The 15,313-nt window shown below is 39.5% G+C and overlaps 1 protein-coding gene across 5 annotated transcripts in view; it reads right to left on the bottom strand.

Annotated features, from left to right (window-relative positions):
- The window catches only part of NPAS3 (neuronal PAS domain protein 3), an 843,593-nt gene that overhangs the window by 18,272 nt on the left and 810,008 nt on the right, over positions 1–15,313 (bottom strand). For all 5 annotated transcript variants that reach the window (XM_073348989.2, XM_073348988.2, XM_073348990.2 and 2 more), the window contains one exon: positions 13,526–13,632. In XM_073348989.2, coding sequence (XP_073205090.1) covers positions 13,526–13,632 — 107 coding nt within the window. The remainder of the gene's footprint in view (positions 1–13,525; positions 13,633–15,313) is intronic.

Here is a 15,313-nt window from a genome sequence, read left to right as displayed (position 1 = left end):
TAATTTTGGAGGAAAATTCAGCAATTAGGGAAAAACAGAAAAGAATTTTGTGGCAAGGACTCCTGGAGCCCCAAAATCTTTTTAAAATGCCATCTGATTGACGTGGCTTAGAGGTCTATAATGTAAGAAACAGTCACAGTAGAAATGGTTTTGTGGCCAGAGTGCAGGTGAAGTTGTAAGAGATGCACAATAAATGCTGTCATTCACATGGCTCTGCAATTTAATGTGGTTCTGCAGTTTATCACAAGCATACACTTCTCCAGTAACCAGTTTTGCAGAAACATGCCAAAATATAAATTCACCTTTGGTCTGGAAAATTTCAGCTCGAAGAGATTTTTTTTTTTTAGATGATTAAGGGCAACTGAAAAAGCAGTGAGGTTCTGAATAAAAGTAGGAATTCAACCTTCATTAGAAACTGCTGTAATAAATAGCAGAAACATAGTCAATATTGCATGCATGTTTTTCATGTAAAATGAGACAAAAGCTTGGGTGTAAATTTCACTTGTCTAATGGGCAGAGATATGACCATATTGCAGTGATGTCACAGGAGAACTCTACTCTTCTTTCAAGTACAAAAAGCCCTTCAAAGATGGTGTTGCAGGCAGAATTCAAAAAAGCCTCCCCAAGGTTTTGATAATGCAGTTGGCCAATCTACCAGACTTTTTTCCCCTTCTCTTCTTTTGCAGTTTTTATTTTTATGAGAAATTACGGAATACAGCTAAATATACAGTTCAGTATTCCCTTTGTTTCAGTGGCTAATGACAAATGCATGGAGGACATCTTGTGTTGCCTAGGCTGGCAGGGCATTTACATTGATTGATGCTCTGCTGTGAAAAAAAATGAGCTATCAAGGAATTACAATAGAGAGTCTACAAACTGAAATGGGGATGTACTAATTAGCGCTGCATTAAACAGTTGGATTTGATTTGGAGATGAAATAGCATTAGGAGCGAATTTACAGGGTTATTGATGCAAACTATATTTTAGGCCTCATGCAACATAACTGTATGTCACTTTGCTGGAAAAGGCAAAAAATTATTATCAAGAAACAGCAGGTTCAGGTTCAGCAAACTAATGGCTTAAAGACACTAGACGTGTAGCCTTGTAGAGTCCTGTTTTATTTACCATTCAAAAGAGCTGATGCTGCTGGTAAGCTGAAAAAAAAATATGTTGTCCCACAGCGCACAATTAGCCTGCGAAACTCATTGCCACAAGATATCATTAAAGGCAAGCTTTTATCAGCATTCAAAAGACAATTGGATATTTATATGGATAATAAGAATACCCATAATTACAATTGCAAGAACCTCTTACCACCAAGAATTTTGGCTCATGTTTCGTGACATAAGTCAACCACTAACTCATGGAGGCTAGGAAAAAATATTCTTCTCCATGGGCAGCTTAGCCCATAACTGCCTACTGCAGAGTTTCTTGCACCTCTCTCTGAAGCAGACGGCCCTGGCCAGCGTGAGGAACAGGACACTGGACTAGATGGGCCAATGCTCTGCTCTCGTAGGCAATCACAATTAAACCTGTGCCCGAGACAAAAATAACGGCTCCTGGATCTCAGAGGTAGTGCACTCAGCAGTAGCCATGGCTATGACCTTTAAGAACATGTGGTAGCATGTGCTTCCTTTGCCTTGCACCAGCTCACTTGTGCAAATGAAGGGCTCCCGCAGCTCAGTGTTTCTAGCTATGCCAACGGTACCAGACTCCTGACTCTTCTGCTTGCGTAACCTCCTTAGGTTACAAAAGCAGAAGACCTAGGAGTCTGGTGCAGGGATTGCTTGGCTCTTCAGCCGGGGCACCCTTTCCTTTTACTTGTGCCCGTAAAGGGCTAGGAAGGATGGTCTTGTGCTTAAGGCTAAGGAACCAGGAGATCTGGAATCAACTCTTGTCTCTGCCACAGACTTCCTGTGCGATCTTGGGCAAGTCACTTAGGGTGGGAGTCACAAAAGCACTTAGGTGCCTAAGTCTGGGTTTAGCTGTTGAAGTCCCAGTTTTAGGCTCCACTAGGATCCACAAAACTCCCGCTGAACACTGTCGGTGCCTAAACTCACTGGGTGCCTAAATTTTCAGGGTAAAAGCTAGCTGGGTGTGTAAATTGCTGCCTTGGCATGTGCACTGCTGCCTCGCTGTCGGCATCTGGACACCTCTCTCTTGCTTAAGTCCCAGAACGATCCACAAAGCAAGGAAGACAGGTGTTTGACCCTGGGGCTCAATCCAATAGGCATACTCAGAGGTTGCCTACAGATCAAGTCACATCTGAAACCTACTGGATGAGGAGGAGGTGGTGCCCACCTTATCACTTTTATCCCAGTGGTTAGTGCACTCAACTGGGATGTGGGAAACCCAGGTTCTATTCCTCCTGCTAGGAAGAGAAAGGATTTGAACAGTAGTCTTCCGCCTCCCAGGAGAGTGCTCTAACTACTGAGTTACGGGATAGTCTGTATCTCTGTCTCTCCTGTTGAAGCTGTTCTGCCGTGTATAAAAAATTAAAGAGTAATTTGAGCAATAGGACTTGCCCCTGGGTCTCCCACCTCGCAGGTGGGTCCCTAACCACCAGCTATAGAGACATTCTCATTCTTTCTCTCTGTGGCCCAATGGAACAGCTCTGTGCTTCAGTTACTCATCTGTAAAATGGGCAAAATATTTTGTTACAAGGGTGTTGCCAAGATAAATTCATTAATGTCTGCCTGGCGCTCAGATAGTGTGATGATGGCTTCCATACTTAGACAGAATCTAGACACTAACTTTAAATAATTACAGAAATATGTGATTTGAGCTATGTAATGATAGCGGCTTAGAAGTAATTACGAGGGAGTAAAATTGCAAAACAAAACTGTTTAAGTGTTAAAACCAGACATAGCTTTAATTTTTTTCAATACAAAACAAATCTGTTTTCTTTATACGCTCTCTTTTACCAGTCACTTAATTTGATCCCCATTTCCCCTTATCTCTCATTCCTTCTGACTGCTGCGTCACCACCATTTCCAGCCAAAAGGGCATGCTTGTGTCACTCTCTCAAGTAGATGACCACGTCAGCCTATGGTTTGGACAAGCAGGTTACTGTGCAAACAGTTATGCAGTCCACCATCTTTGCAATGCTTATAAACCAAAATGTACTACACTGCCGTCAGATCGCCAAGGCTGGCTTGGTTTAAGGATTAGCTAAACATCAGACATTCTATCATGCGCATTTAGAATCAATCCTGCTTCTTAGTGATGATAATAAACTTGTACAAAAAAGAGATTCATTTGTATATTTTAGCATTTTACTTCAGTCACAGAATGCAAAACCTAACATTGGAATCAGTTTGATTTTTTTTTTTTTTGTGATTGAAGATATTAAGCACTACAAGAGCATTGAAATTTCGATCTGATTAGGATCAAAATTTCTCAGGATCAAAACACTTCTTTTTTTCCCCCTACAGTTTTACTAATTGTGTGCTACTTGACACTGTGGAGTTATTCCACAGCATGATGGCAAACTATGTGAAGTGTATTTTACTGTTAGGAATGATCAACTCATTCTATTTGTTTTTCATGTGTTTGAGGTTATTAAGAGAACCAAAAATTATAACTAATGTGCGTGAGTTAAAAGGGTTAGTTCAATTGCAGCTGGTAGGCTAAATCACAAAACAATATTTTGTATGCCAATAGGACTTTCTTACTGAAGAAGCACAAATAAATCATGAATATATAACTGATTTTAAAGCAGATTGGGGACAAGTTCCTTTGAAAAACAGAGGAGTGGTGAACAAGGTAAATGTGGAGTGGTCTATTTTCAGAAAACCTGGATTATTCCAACTACTAGAAACCAGATAAAAGTAGATCAGAGAGAATCCTACCAAACGTATTCATCAGAGACCTTTGCTTTATGGGAAATGAACTGCCCTTGCTCACTGTTTCTGAGGAATTCTATTTCTTATAGCTGTAAATCAAATCATGAAGAAATAGGATGACGTTTTGCCAAGCAAAATCTGAGGATGACAAGTATCTTTTTTGTCAGTGTCAGGTTTCTGAATTTAGACCTCAATTAGGATTCCAAAATGAAAAGGCACTTATTATATACCAATATATGCAATGCTTGTGACAGTGTTCTTACAAGCCATATATTCATTTTCAAATTCCAGTACATTGTCCTACATTTGTCCAAGAGTACAATTCATGGCTTCCTTCAGAGGTCTTGACTTTTCTATATCCTGTCTGATTCCCAGCCAGAAAGTACTTGATGTAACTGTTCAGTGAACATCATTAATTTTTTCAATTAATTGGGGACATATGCCTCAGCAGTATGTGACATCCATTCATTCTTAGCAACAAAGAGACTTCTTGAATCAGAAAGGGGCAGTAGCAAGCATCAGTGCAATAAGAGTGGCAAGTGAAGAAAAGCTTCTTCACAGGGTAAAGTGTTACACACTATAGAGCAGTGGGTGTCAAATTACCTTTGTCCCACTCTGTTCTCATTGTTTCAAAGCATACTGTATACTGGAGACAGTATAAAAACTAGACTCAAGAGTAATTGTATTCATTTGGGCCCCCAGCTCTAAGGTCACAGCGGGTCTCCTGGTATTGGAGCAGGTGTAATTCCACTGAGCAGGGGCCTAGGAGTCTGGGGGAAGGAGGCGGGAGGGGAAGGAGGAATGTGCAGGAACTGAATTGAGCTCCCTTCACATGACATGCAGCTCACCTCTGTGGTGGCTCTCTGCAGGCGCAGGTGTTGTCAGAGGATCCACATCAATGATGATCCTCCCTGTTCTTTTCACAAGACTCAGAGGTGAATTAGGACAACGGGGGCACTCCTGAAGCCTCTGGGCTTTAGTAGCAGATACAAGGCAGCCCCAGAGACCAGAAGTGGAAGATTCCTTTTATCCCCCTCCATGCATCTTCTTACTGCACACTAAGGCTGAGAGCTGGTGGCTGGATTTGAGCTTCACTGGACCTGTAACTCTACGGTGGCTGGTAAGTTTTAAGTCTAAAAGCGTTTTTAATGTATGTAATGAGGAACAGCATATTTCTTACAGATAACACAACCCCTTCTCTGAGCCCCGGAACTGAAAGTATGTCATCTGTGAATCATCTATCATGAATCTGTCTTAACCATACAGGCCCAGTTTTTCAAAGCAGCACTAAAATTGCATGAACGTGTATTATTTAATTTGTTCATTATTATGTGTACAAAAATCTGAGAGTTGTGCATCTAAATTAGCTTGTTAGATTCCTACCTACCCAATTTGTGCATGCAAAAGTAGTTTGTCTGCACAAAGCTACATTTTTGCATGGAGATAAACTTTCAGGAATAATTTTTCAGGCTGCACTGAGATTCTTTTGACTATTTAGCCCATAAACATTGTGTTTTATTAAAATATATAATAGTAATGATAACAGGTATGTATCCTGTATGTTGAGCAGTATGTTACAGATAAGTAACAATACAATTGGTTTTGAATGCAAATCTAGAAAGATTCCACATTTCCTGGAGACGGTAGGCTTATTGTTTATGTTATACATTTAGGGCTCTGTACCACAGGCAGCTGTTGTGAAAACTAACAGATATTTTAAAAAAGGAAGTACCTGAGGACAACAGGGATTTTTATGAGTTTTATCGAAAGTTCAGTGATCATTAACTCCCCTGTTGTTGAGTGCCCTTAACCACTCGTATGAGGAAAGGCTACTGCCTGGAACTCTGAATAATGCTTCTATAATCTTATTAAGGAAAGCCAGCATAGAGCCAGTAGAATGTGGTAGCTAGAGGCCTGTGTCACTTATAAATTACGTCTGAAAATTATGAGCGAAAATGCTGGAGACTCAGTTGCATTATCCCAGCTAATACACCCTGATCGGGTGAGGTTTATGAATAGGAGTTTGCCAGCAAAAAAATACAAAGAAAATATTAAATGTGATTTAACGAGTAATATCAATTAGTGATCCAGTGGCAGTTTTTGCAATAGATACAGAAAAAGTATGTGACAAAATCATATGGGATTTTTTCCACACAGTTAAGTACTATGAGATGGATACTCACTCATTAGTTTAATTGTTACACAAAGCACTAGGGTATCTGTGAAAAAAACCATCATCAGAAAGTTCAATGGAACAAAACAGGGATAATAGCTCCATATCTCATTTTTAAAAAAGAGATTGAGCCACTGATTCAACACTTGTGGAATCACTGGTATGTAGTGTCCTGTGGAAGTAAAAGCAGGCATATGCGTAGATAGCGTGTTAGTATTCTTTTATTAGAGGAAATCCAGCAGTCTGTTTTGAACTCTAACAATGTGTGCACTATACCACCTTCCAGCAGTGCTCATGAAGTTCTCAGAATACAGTCTGATACAAAATCATAGAAATTTAGGACTGCAAAGGGCCTTAATAGGTCATTTAGTTCAGTCCCCTGCACTGAGGCAGGACTAAAAATTATCTAGACCATCCCTGACAGATATTTGTCTGACATGTCCTTAAAAACCTCCAATGATGGAGATTCCACAACCTTCCTAGGAAGTTTGTTCCAGTGGCTAACTACCTTCATAGTTAGGAAGCTTTTCCTAATGTCTAACCTAAATCTCCTTTGCTGCAATTTAAGCCCATTGCTTCTTGTCCTGTCCTCAGTGGATAAGAAGAACAATTTATCATTCTCCTCTTTATAACAACTTTTTACCGACTTTAAGACTCGTATTATGTCCCCCTGAGTCTTCTCTTCTCCAACTAAACAAACCCAATTTTTTCAATCGTTTCTTCGAGGTCATGTTTTCTAAACCTTTAATCATTTTTCTTGCTCTCCTTTGGACTTTTTGTCCAGATCTTTCCAAACTGTGGTGACCTGAACTGGACACAGTACTCTAGTTGAGACCTTACGAGTGCTAAGTACAGTGGAAAAACTAATTCACATGACTTACTTACAACTCTCCTGCTAATACATCCCGGAAGGATGTCCGCTTTTTTTTTGCAACAGTATTAGATTGTTGATTCATATTTAGTTTGTGATCCACTGCAACCTCCAGATCCTTTCTGCAGAACTCCTTCCTAGGCAGTCATTTCTCATTTTGTATTTGTGCAGTTGATTATTCCTTCCTAATTGGAGTACTTTGCATTTGTTCTTATTGAATTGCATGCTATTTATTTCAGATCATTTCTCCAATTTCTCAAGATCATTTTGAATTCTAATCCTGTCCTCCAAAGCGCTAGCAACCCCTTCCAGCTTGGTATCATCTGCAAACTTTATACATGTACTCTCTGTGCAGTTATCAACATCATTTATGAAGATATTCAACAGAAGCAGACCCAGGACAGATTCCTGAGGGACACCACTCGATATGCCCTTCCAGCTTGAGTGTGAACCATTGATAACTACTCTCTGAATACAGGTTTCAGCCAGTTGTGCACCCACCTTATAATAGTTTATCTAGGTTATATTTCCCTAGCTTGCTAATGAGAAGGTAATGTGAGACAGTATCAAAAGGCTTACTACAGTCAACATATATCACATTTACTGCTTCCCCCTATCCACGAGGCTTGTTACCCTATCAAAGAATGATATTAGGTTGGTTTGATGTGATTTGTTCTCAACAAATCCATGCTGTTACTTATCATCTTATAGGTGCTTATAAACTGATTGTTTGATTATTTGCTCCATTATCTTTCTTGGTACTGAAGTTAAGCTAATGTCTATAATTCCTGGGTTGTCCTTATTCCCCTTTTTATAGATAGGTACTGTATTTTCCCTTTTCCAGAGATTCCTCTGGAATCTCTCCTATCCTCCACAAGTTCTCAAAGGTAATCAATAATGACTCAGAGATCTCTTCAGCCAGTTCCTTAAATATTCTAGGATGTATTTAGTCAGGCCCTGACGACATGAAGACATCTAACTTGTCAAAGTAAGTCTGACCTCGTTCTTTCCCTATTTTAGCCTCAGTTGCTACTCCATTTACATTGATATTTGCTATGTTAGTTGTCTGATCACTGCTAACCTTTCTGGTGAAAACTGAAACAAAAAAGGCATTTAACATTTCTGTCATTGGTGTGTTTTCTGTTATTATCTTTCCTCCTCATTGAGTAATGGGCCTAACATGTCCTTGGTCTTCCTTTTGCTTCTCATGTACTTGTAAAATGTTTTCTTGTAACCCTTTATGTCCCTAGCTAGTTTAATCTCATTTTGTGCTTTGGCCTTTCTATTTTTCTCCCTATATGCGTGTGTTGGATTTTTTCATATTAAATGTTTGTAATTTGACCTAGTTTCTACTTTTATATGCCTCTTTTTAGAGTTTCAAGTTGTTGAAGATCTCCTGGTTAAGCCAGGGTGGTCACTTACCCTACTTCCTATCTTTCCTATGCAGTGGGATAGTTTGCTCTTGTGACCTTAATAATGTCTCTTTAAAAAAACTGCCAACTCTCCTTAAATCTTTTTCCCTTAGACTTGCTTCCTATAGGCTCTTACCTACCAATTCACTGAGTTTGCCAAGCTCTGCCTTCTTGAAGTCCATTGTCTTTATTCTGCTGTTTTCTCTCCTACCACTCCTTAGAATCATGAACTCTATCATTTCATGATCACTTTCACCCAAGCTGCCTTCCACCTTAAATGGACACATTATTACTTTCCTTCCCCAGTTCTTTACAAATGCACCAAATATTGATAAATATAAACCTCCCCCACGAAGTCAATGGGATTTTTGCTATTTACTTCAATGGAGGCAGGATTTCACCCCTATATTTTTGTTCTGTTAGGCCTTCATCAAATGGTCACTGAAGTCAAAAGGAGTTTTTTCCTTTGACTGCAACTGGCTTTGCATAAGGGCAAAACAGATCTCATATGAAAGACTGTTGCTGTTATAGACCTGAAGACCTTCTGCACTGTTCTTCTTCCGTTCACATTCAAGAGGCTGCTTTTGCCTTCTTTTATTTGAAATAGTGCTAAAACTTTTCAAAAGTTACTAATGGTCCACTATGAAATCATTTTACCATCAACAATCTTCCTGAATATTTTGTGGGTTTTGTGCAACATTTTTCCCTTAAACAACTTGCTCATTTTCTTCTCTGGTGTCTCTGCATAACCTGGAATTGAAGGCAGGATGTACCAATCTTCCTAGTTCTGCCTTTTCTATTTTATTGTCAGTGCACATCCAGAATCCGCCCAACAGTAGTTTTACTTGCACTTTATTTATGTTTACTATTGTAGAATCTGAGTTTCTGCATGTACTAACCCTTTTCCACTCTTCTCTTTTGTAAGTCTACCAAGAATTTCCTGTAATTTCTGAAGCTCTTTTTTCAGGTACTCACTTTTTTTTAGTTTGCAACCCCTCAAAATCTTGATTTTGTTTTATCATAGGGTTTGCTAGCTTCTTCACTTTGGTTTCTAGTTTCCTCTCACTTTCAGTATCAGAGTGTCATCTTTTCTGCATTGTTATCTCAAACAAAAATACCTCTTTTTGTTTTGCACTTTGGATTTTGAGGGACTGAGGTTCTAGTAGGCTATGCTTCAATCACGCTCATCTTAATGTGAGCCTCTGTCATCATCTTCCATGGCCATTGCCTGGCAAATCTGGAGTTCTTGTATCTTGACTACATCTTTTTTAACCATAGCAGGTAGATTGCCCCTTTCCTAACTTGAATTTGGATTCTGCCACCTAAGATAGACAATTTGCCACAGAGTGTTTTTTCTTGGCACATCTACATTCTTTCCAACTAGTCGAAAAGTTGATATCTTTCTGAGTGAGGGTATGAGCCATTTCAGCTTCTGCAAGGGTACTGAAATACAGTCTTACTTCTTGAGATATGCCCTGCTGGGCAGTGATGAGCTGCCAAAATCTTAACAACCAGTTCCCTATAAAAAGTTCTGATTTAAGGGATGTGCCGAGAGGTGGAGGGGGTGGGGGTGTAGTGGTGGGGAATCTGGTATAAGATTGGTCAGTGGCTCGTATTATTATTACTACTTTTACTAAGGCAGCACTTAAAGCCCTAAGCATGATCAGAGCTCCATTGTGCTGGATGCTGACAAGAAACATAGTACATAAGAACAGCCATACTGGGTCAGACCAATACTTCTGCTACTATTCTGTCTTCTGACAGCAGCCAGTGCCAGATGCTTTAGAAAGAATGATCAGAATAGAACTATTTTGAGTGATCCATCTCCTGTCATCCAGTCCCAGCTTCTGGTAGTTTGGAGTTTTAGGGACAGCAAGAGCACAGGGTTATGTCCCTGCCCATCTTGACTAATAGCCTGATGAACCTATCCTTCATGAACTTATCTAATTCTTTTTTGAACCGAGTTATACTTTTGGCCTTCACACCATCCACTGGGAACAAGTTCCACAGGATGACTGTGCATTGTGTGAAGAAGTTCTTTCTTTTGTTTGTTTAAAATATGCTGCCTATTAATTTCATCAGATGACCCCTAGTTCTTACATTATGTGAAGGGGTATATAATACTTCCCTAATCATTGTCTGCACGCCATTCATGATTTTAGAGACTGTTATCATATTTCTCCCCTCCCGCATTACACATCTCTTTTCTAATCTGAATAGTCCCAGTCTTTTTAATTTCTCCTCTTATGGAAGAAGTTGTTCCATGCCCCTAGTCATTTTTGTTGCTCTTCTCTGCACCTTTCCCAATTCTAATATCTCTTTTTTGAGATGGGGTGAACAGAACTACACATAGTATTCATGCTGTGGTTATATCATGGGTTTATAAAGTGGCATTATGACATTTTCTTTTATTATCTATTTCCTAATGGTTCCTAACTTTCTGTTTGCTCAATGTGAAGTGACAGTCGAAAAAGCTATGTTTTCAGAGAACTATCTGCAATGACTCCAAGATCTCTTTCTTGAGTGGTAACAGCTAATTTAGACCCCATCATTTTGTAGGTAGAGTTGGGATTATTTTTTCCAGTGGTCACTACTTTGCACTCATCAGTGCTAAATTTCATCAGCCATTTTGCCGCCCAGTCACCCAGTTTAGTGAGATACCTTTGAAACTCTTCACAGTCAACTTTCAACTTAACTATCTCAAGTAAAAGACAGCCCAGCTGAAGACCTTGCAATCCTAATAGACAAGACATACAAAGGGTCAGAGAGACACAGAGAGGTAAAGTAACTTGTCTGAAGTTACTTACACACGCAGGTCAGTGGTGGAGCTGAGAACACAGGGTTTTCTGAGTCCCAGTCTATCCACTGGATCACACTACTTCTCACACATTCTTATTGGTTCTTGTCTCACTTGCCTGAAGACTAATGTTTCATATTCCATATTCTATTTCAGAGAAGTAGGCCAGTCAGTCAGAACACTATGGTCTTTTTCAAACAGGATCTTCATCTCTGCCAGGTGTTTAGTTAAGTCAGTGAGTCTTAAACATCTTTTAGCTCCTCATCCAGACAGTGCAATAAAAGTTTGACTTGTTATTTTTTAAATTCAAATTTCAAGTGCACCCAACAGATTTCTGAATTTGTGTGTCCATTTCTGAGCAACTGCCCTATCCTCAGAGATATTCAGTGTTGGGAATTTAAGGGATGCAAATGCCAGACTGCTTTTGTTTGTTTTTTGGGTTTTTTCCTCTAGATGTGCCTTTAATGTTCTTTCTGAATTTTATCTCACATTGCTATTTTCCCTTTTTCAATCATATATATTTTAGTTCCTCCAGATTTTATAGGCTATTTCCTTTTAAGAGCTTCTAAAAGCTTGAGTCTGAGCTGTTGTCAATACCAAAGATGGCTGCTGCACATTTTCTGTTAGCTACTTTTGCCTTTCACAAAGATGGCCACTGTGCTCCCAGCTTTGCAATTGCAGGCAACAAGCAAGCAGCTTTTGCTTCAGTTTTATGTGTAGGAAAACTAGTTTTTTCACTAAAAGAAAAGGAGTACTTGTGGCACCTTAGAGACTAACCAATTTATTTGAGCATAAGCTTTCGTGAGTCCCCTGTTTGCATACTGAACTGAGCTAGTTTGTTCTCTTGGGTGTAGTGCTCTTAGACCAGAGATTTGCTTTGCCTCTTAGTAGAGAATTTCTACTTTATTTTTTTTTTCTCATCACATACTCTGTGTCTTCACTGCCAGTTGGGGTGTCTTGTGGAAATAAATCCCAGGACACACAGTGCTCCAGTGCAGCCATCATCTGGTTTTACTCGAAGCATAGCTAAATTACAGATTCGTAGCCTAACGCTCCTCCCATGCCAGTGTAAATCAGGAGCAACCCCAGTGACGACAATGAACCTCAGCGAGAAAAGAATTAGCCCTGTATCTATTTTTAAAAATTGTAAATAGGTTATAATTAAAAGGCTGGTGTTCAAATGGAAAGAATTTGGTCTCAAATATTTAGGGGTCAAGTTGCATCCATATCTGGATACAGATATGTGCACACACACATATTTGGGGCAGGGACTTTCTCTTGCTATGTGTCTGTACAACTCCTAGTCTCCTAATCCTGACTGGGTACAGATAGGTATTTGGATATTACAGGAATGGGAGCCACAAAAGTAGAGAGAGGATAATGTACTGTATTGGTTAAATCCATTGTAGCTTCATGGCTCAGCTCTGTTCTGTGCAACTTTCTTAGCTACCAAATACATTAGTTTTTGATCACCATGTCAACAGTGAGAAATAAAAAAAAGCAAGGGATGAGTACATTTTCTATATTAGGGACAGAGTTACGCATCTCATAGACATTAAGGAGGGACCATCATGATCATCTAGTCTGACCTCCTGCACACCACAGGTCACAGAATCTCACCTACCCACTCCTGCAATAAGCCTGTAACCTCTGGCTGAGTTACTAAAATCCTCAGATATTGATTTAAAAAGACTTCAAGTTACAGAGAACCCACCATTTACTCTAGTTCAAGCCAGCAAATGACCCAGGCCCCACACAGCAAAGGAAGGCACCTCCCACCCCAAGGTCTCTGCCAATTTGACCTGGGGGAAAATTTGCTCATGATCCCAAATATGGCAATCAGTTGGACAGTGAACATGTGGGTGAAACCCACCAGCCAGACACCCAGGAAGGAATTCTGTGTAGTAACTCAGAGTCGTCCCCAGCTGGTGTCCCATCTTCAGCCATTAGAAATATTTGTTAAGAGAAATCATGGATAGGCCATATGCCATTATAGGCAACCTTATCATACCATCCCCTCCAAAAACTTATCAAACTCAGTCTTGAAACAAGTTAGGTTTTTTGCCTCCACTAATCCCATTGAAAGAACTTCACTTCTCTTATGGTTAGAAACCTTTGTCTAATTTCATTGGAGCAATGCCTCTGTGAAGTAAAATAATGGCAGCACATGGAACTGGGCAGCTGTTGGAGACCACCATCATACAAATCTAAGTAATTCCACATTCCCACATACATTGAGAATCTTGAATATTTAAGGAAATGACTTGAAAATATACAGTAAGAAAAGTTACTTTTGAACCATCCTCCACTATATTAAAACAAAAAGGCAGATGAAATATGAAGATCCACAATCATGAATTGTAAATAATAGTTCAAAAGCAACCAGGTATTGTGCCAGATTATTTTGACAAAAACTGAGGTACTTACAGTCTAAGTGACTATGCCTGATCCCTTCCACATCTTCAGCATGAATGAAGTGGTAACATCTCTTCCCTACAATATCTACAGGGGTCAGATCCATGTAATCACTAATCCTACAAAGAAAAAATACAGCCTGTAATTTAAGAAGGAAAAAATACAGGAACTGTCAAATGACAGAAATAGAATATACAGAAAGATTGTTCATTACTGTAGTATGACCACAAAGTCACTGCTATTTATTTGAGTGGAAAGTATAAACAGCACACATTCTTTATAATAAAACTGTTTTTAATAGAGAAATTATTATTAGAGAAACTGCTGAAATCAGTTAGTCCATTGAAATAAATGGAAAGTTAAGCTTCAGATCACTTCCCACCCATAGAATAAACACGGAGACAATATAATTCCATGAAATTACAACGCATCAGCAATAATTCAAAATCCTCATTAAAAGACCAAGGTTACATAATAAAATAAAAACATGTTATGTTTATACCAAATGATTAGAGACACCTTTCATTTCAACAGATTCATCTTCCATTGGGTATATTCATGAAAAAAGCTCTTCAACCACTTCTTGGCACAAAGTCCAAACTGACATTTCAAGGGATATAATTTAAATGCTGAGACATACAGATGCCTGCGGGTGTTATCTTTTTTAGTCTTATTCATTTGGGAACTCAGCTTTCACTCCTGGCTCTTTCAACTGGGACTTTGTGGTTTATTCCACACAGAAACTTTTAAACCCTTTCAGCAGAGTGTGTGTGAGTGTGTATGTGTGTGTGTGCGCGTGTGTGTACAGAAAAATATAACAAAGACTGGAAAACACGTTGTGTGAACTAGCCTGGTTTACACAAACATTTGAAAACCTGTGTTATTTTTAAAAGTAGAAACAAATTTTGGGGGTTTGAAATATAGTGTTCCCCCACTAAATGTCTGTTTTGTATAACTAGAACATCTCGCTTTTAGGGTTAGAAGGCACGGTGTTGTAGGTGGCTGATATAGAGGCTTAGTAATAGTAATGTATACTATACAGATCCCTCAAAATGTGAATGGACTCATCTCCAAATTATATGGCTGAGATTACCAATGACAATACTAATTTTAAAGTCTGGTGAATCCTTGCAGTAAAGCCAGGGACTGTAAGAACTGAGGTGTAATAAAAAGTCAGCAAGTTAGTAAATTACCCATCAATTTCTCACTATCCAGAACAATCTGTTTTACCAGAGGGATAGTCCCTTGACAATCTGTTCCCACTATCCTCTCCCCACAGTGGGTGGCTGGAGCATGCTTGCTGGGGGTGGAGGGCTGCATAAGCTCCCCTCTATCTGGAATGCCCTGGCCCATTGTATTATACCAGGCATTCTTATTGGTCATCTCCAACCGCCCACAGATTTGCTGGCTGCCCCCTTTACACCTAGGAACCGAAAGACTGGGAACATTCTGCCATTCCTGCCCCTATTGCCTGCAAGCTTTTTCCACATTTAAACTAAAGCGCAGTTCAGTGTGATGGGTGCAACTGCACAGTATGTAGCTATTACTTGCTTTTCACATCAGTGTAAACTATGCTATTTATTTGCCCTTAGCAAATACCAGTTGTATTTTCTTCTGTCTCTATCAGCAGAAAGTAAATTACAAAGATTCAGTTTCAGGGAGATGGTCAATGTCTCCCAATCTAGTCAGTATATAGAATGGCACAAGATGCTTGGTGCCAGTCCTACCCGGAAGCGGAGCATGTGTTGACTTAGGACCTGATTCAGCAATCCATCGCTGTTCAGGGGAGCATTTTATCAT

Source organism: Lepidochelys kempii, chromosome 6, assembly GCF_965140285.1.
Source record: "Lepidochelys kempii isolate rLepKem1 chromosome 6, rLepKem1.hap1, whole genome shotgun sequence".
In the NCBI taxonomy this organism is placed as follows: Eukaryota; Metazoa; Chordata; order Testudines; family Cheloniidae; genus Lepidochelys; species Lepidochelys kempii.
The sequence above is the reverse complement of the archived record's forward strand: the minus strand, read 5'-3'. Positions and strand labels throughout refer to the sequence as shown.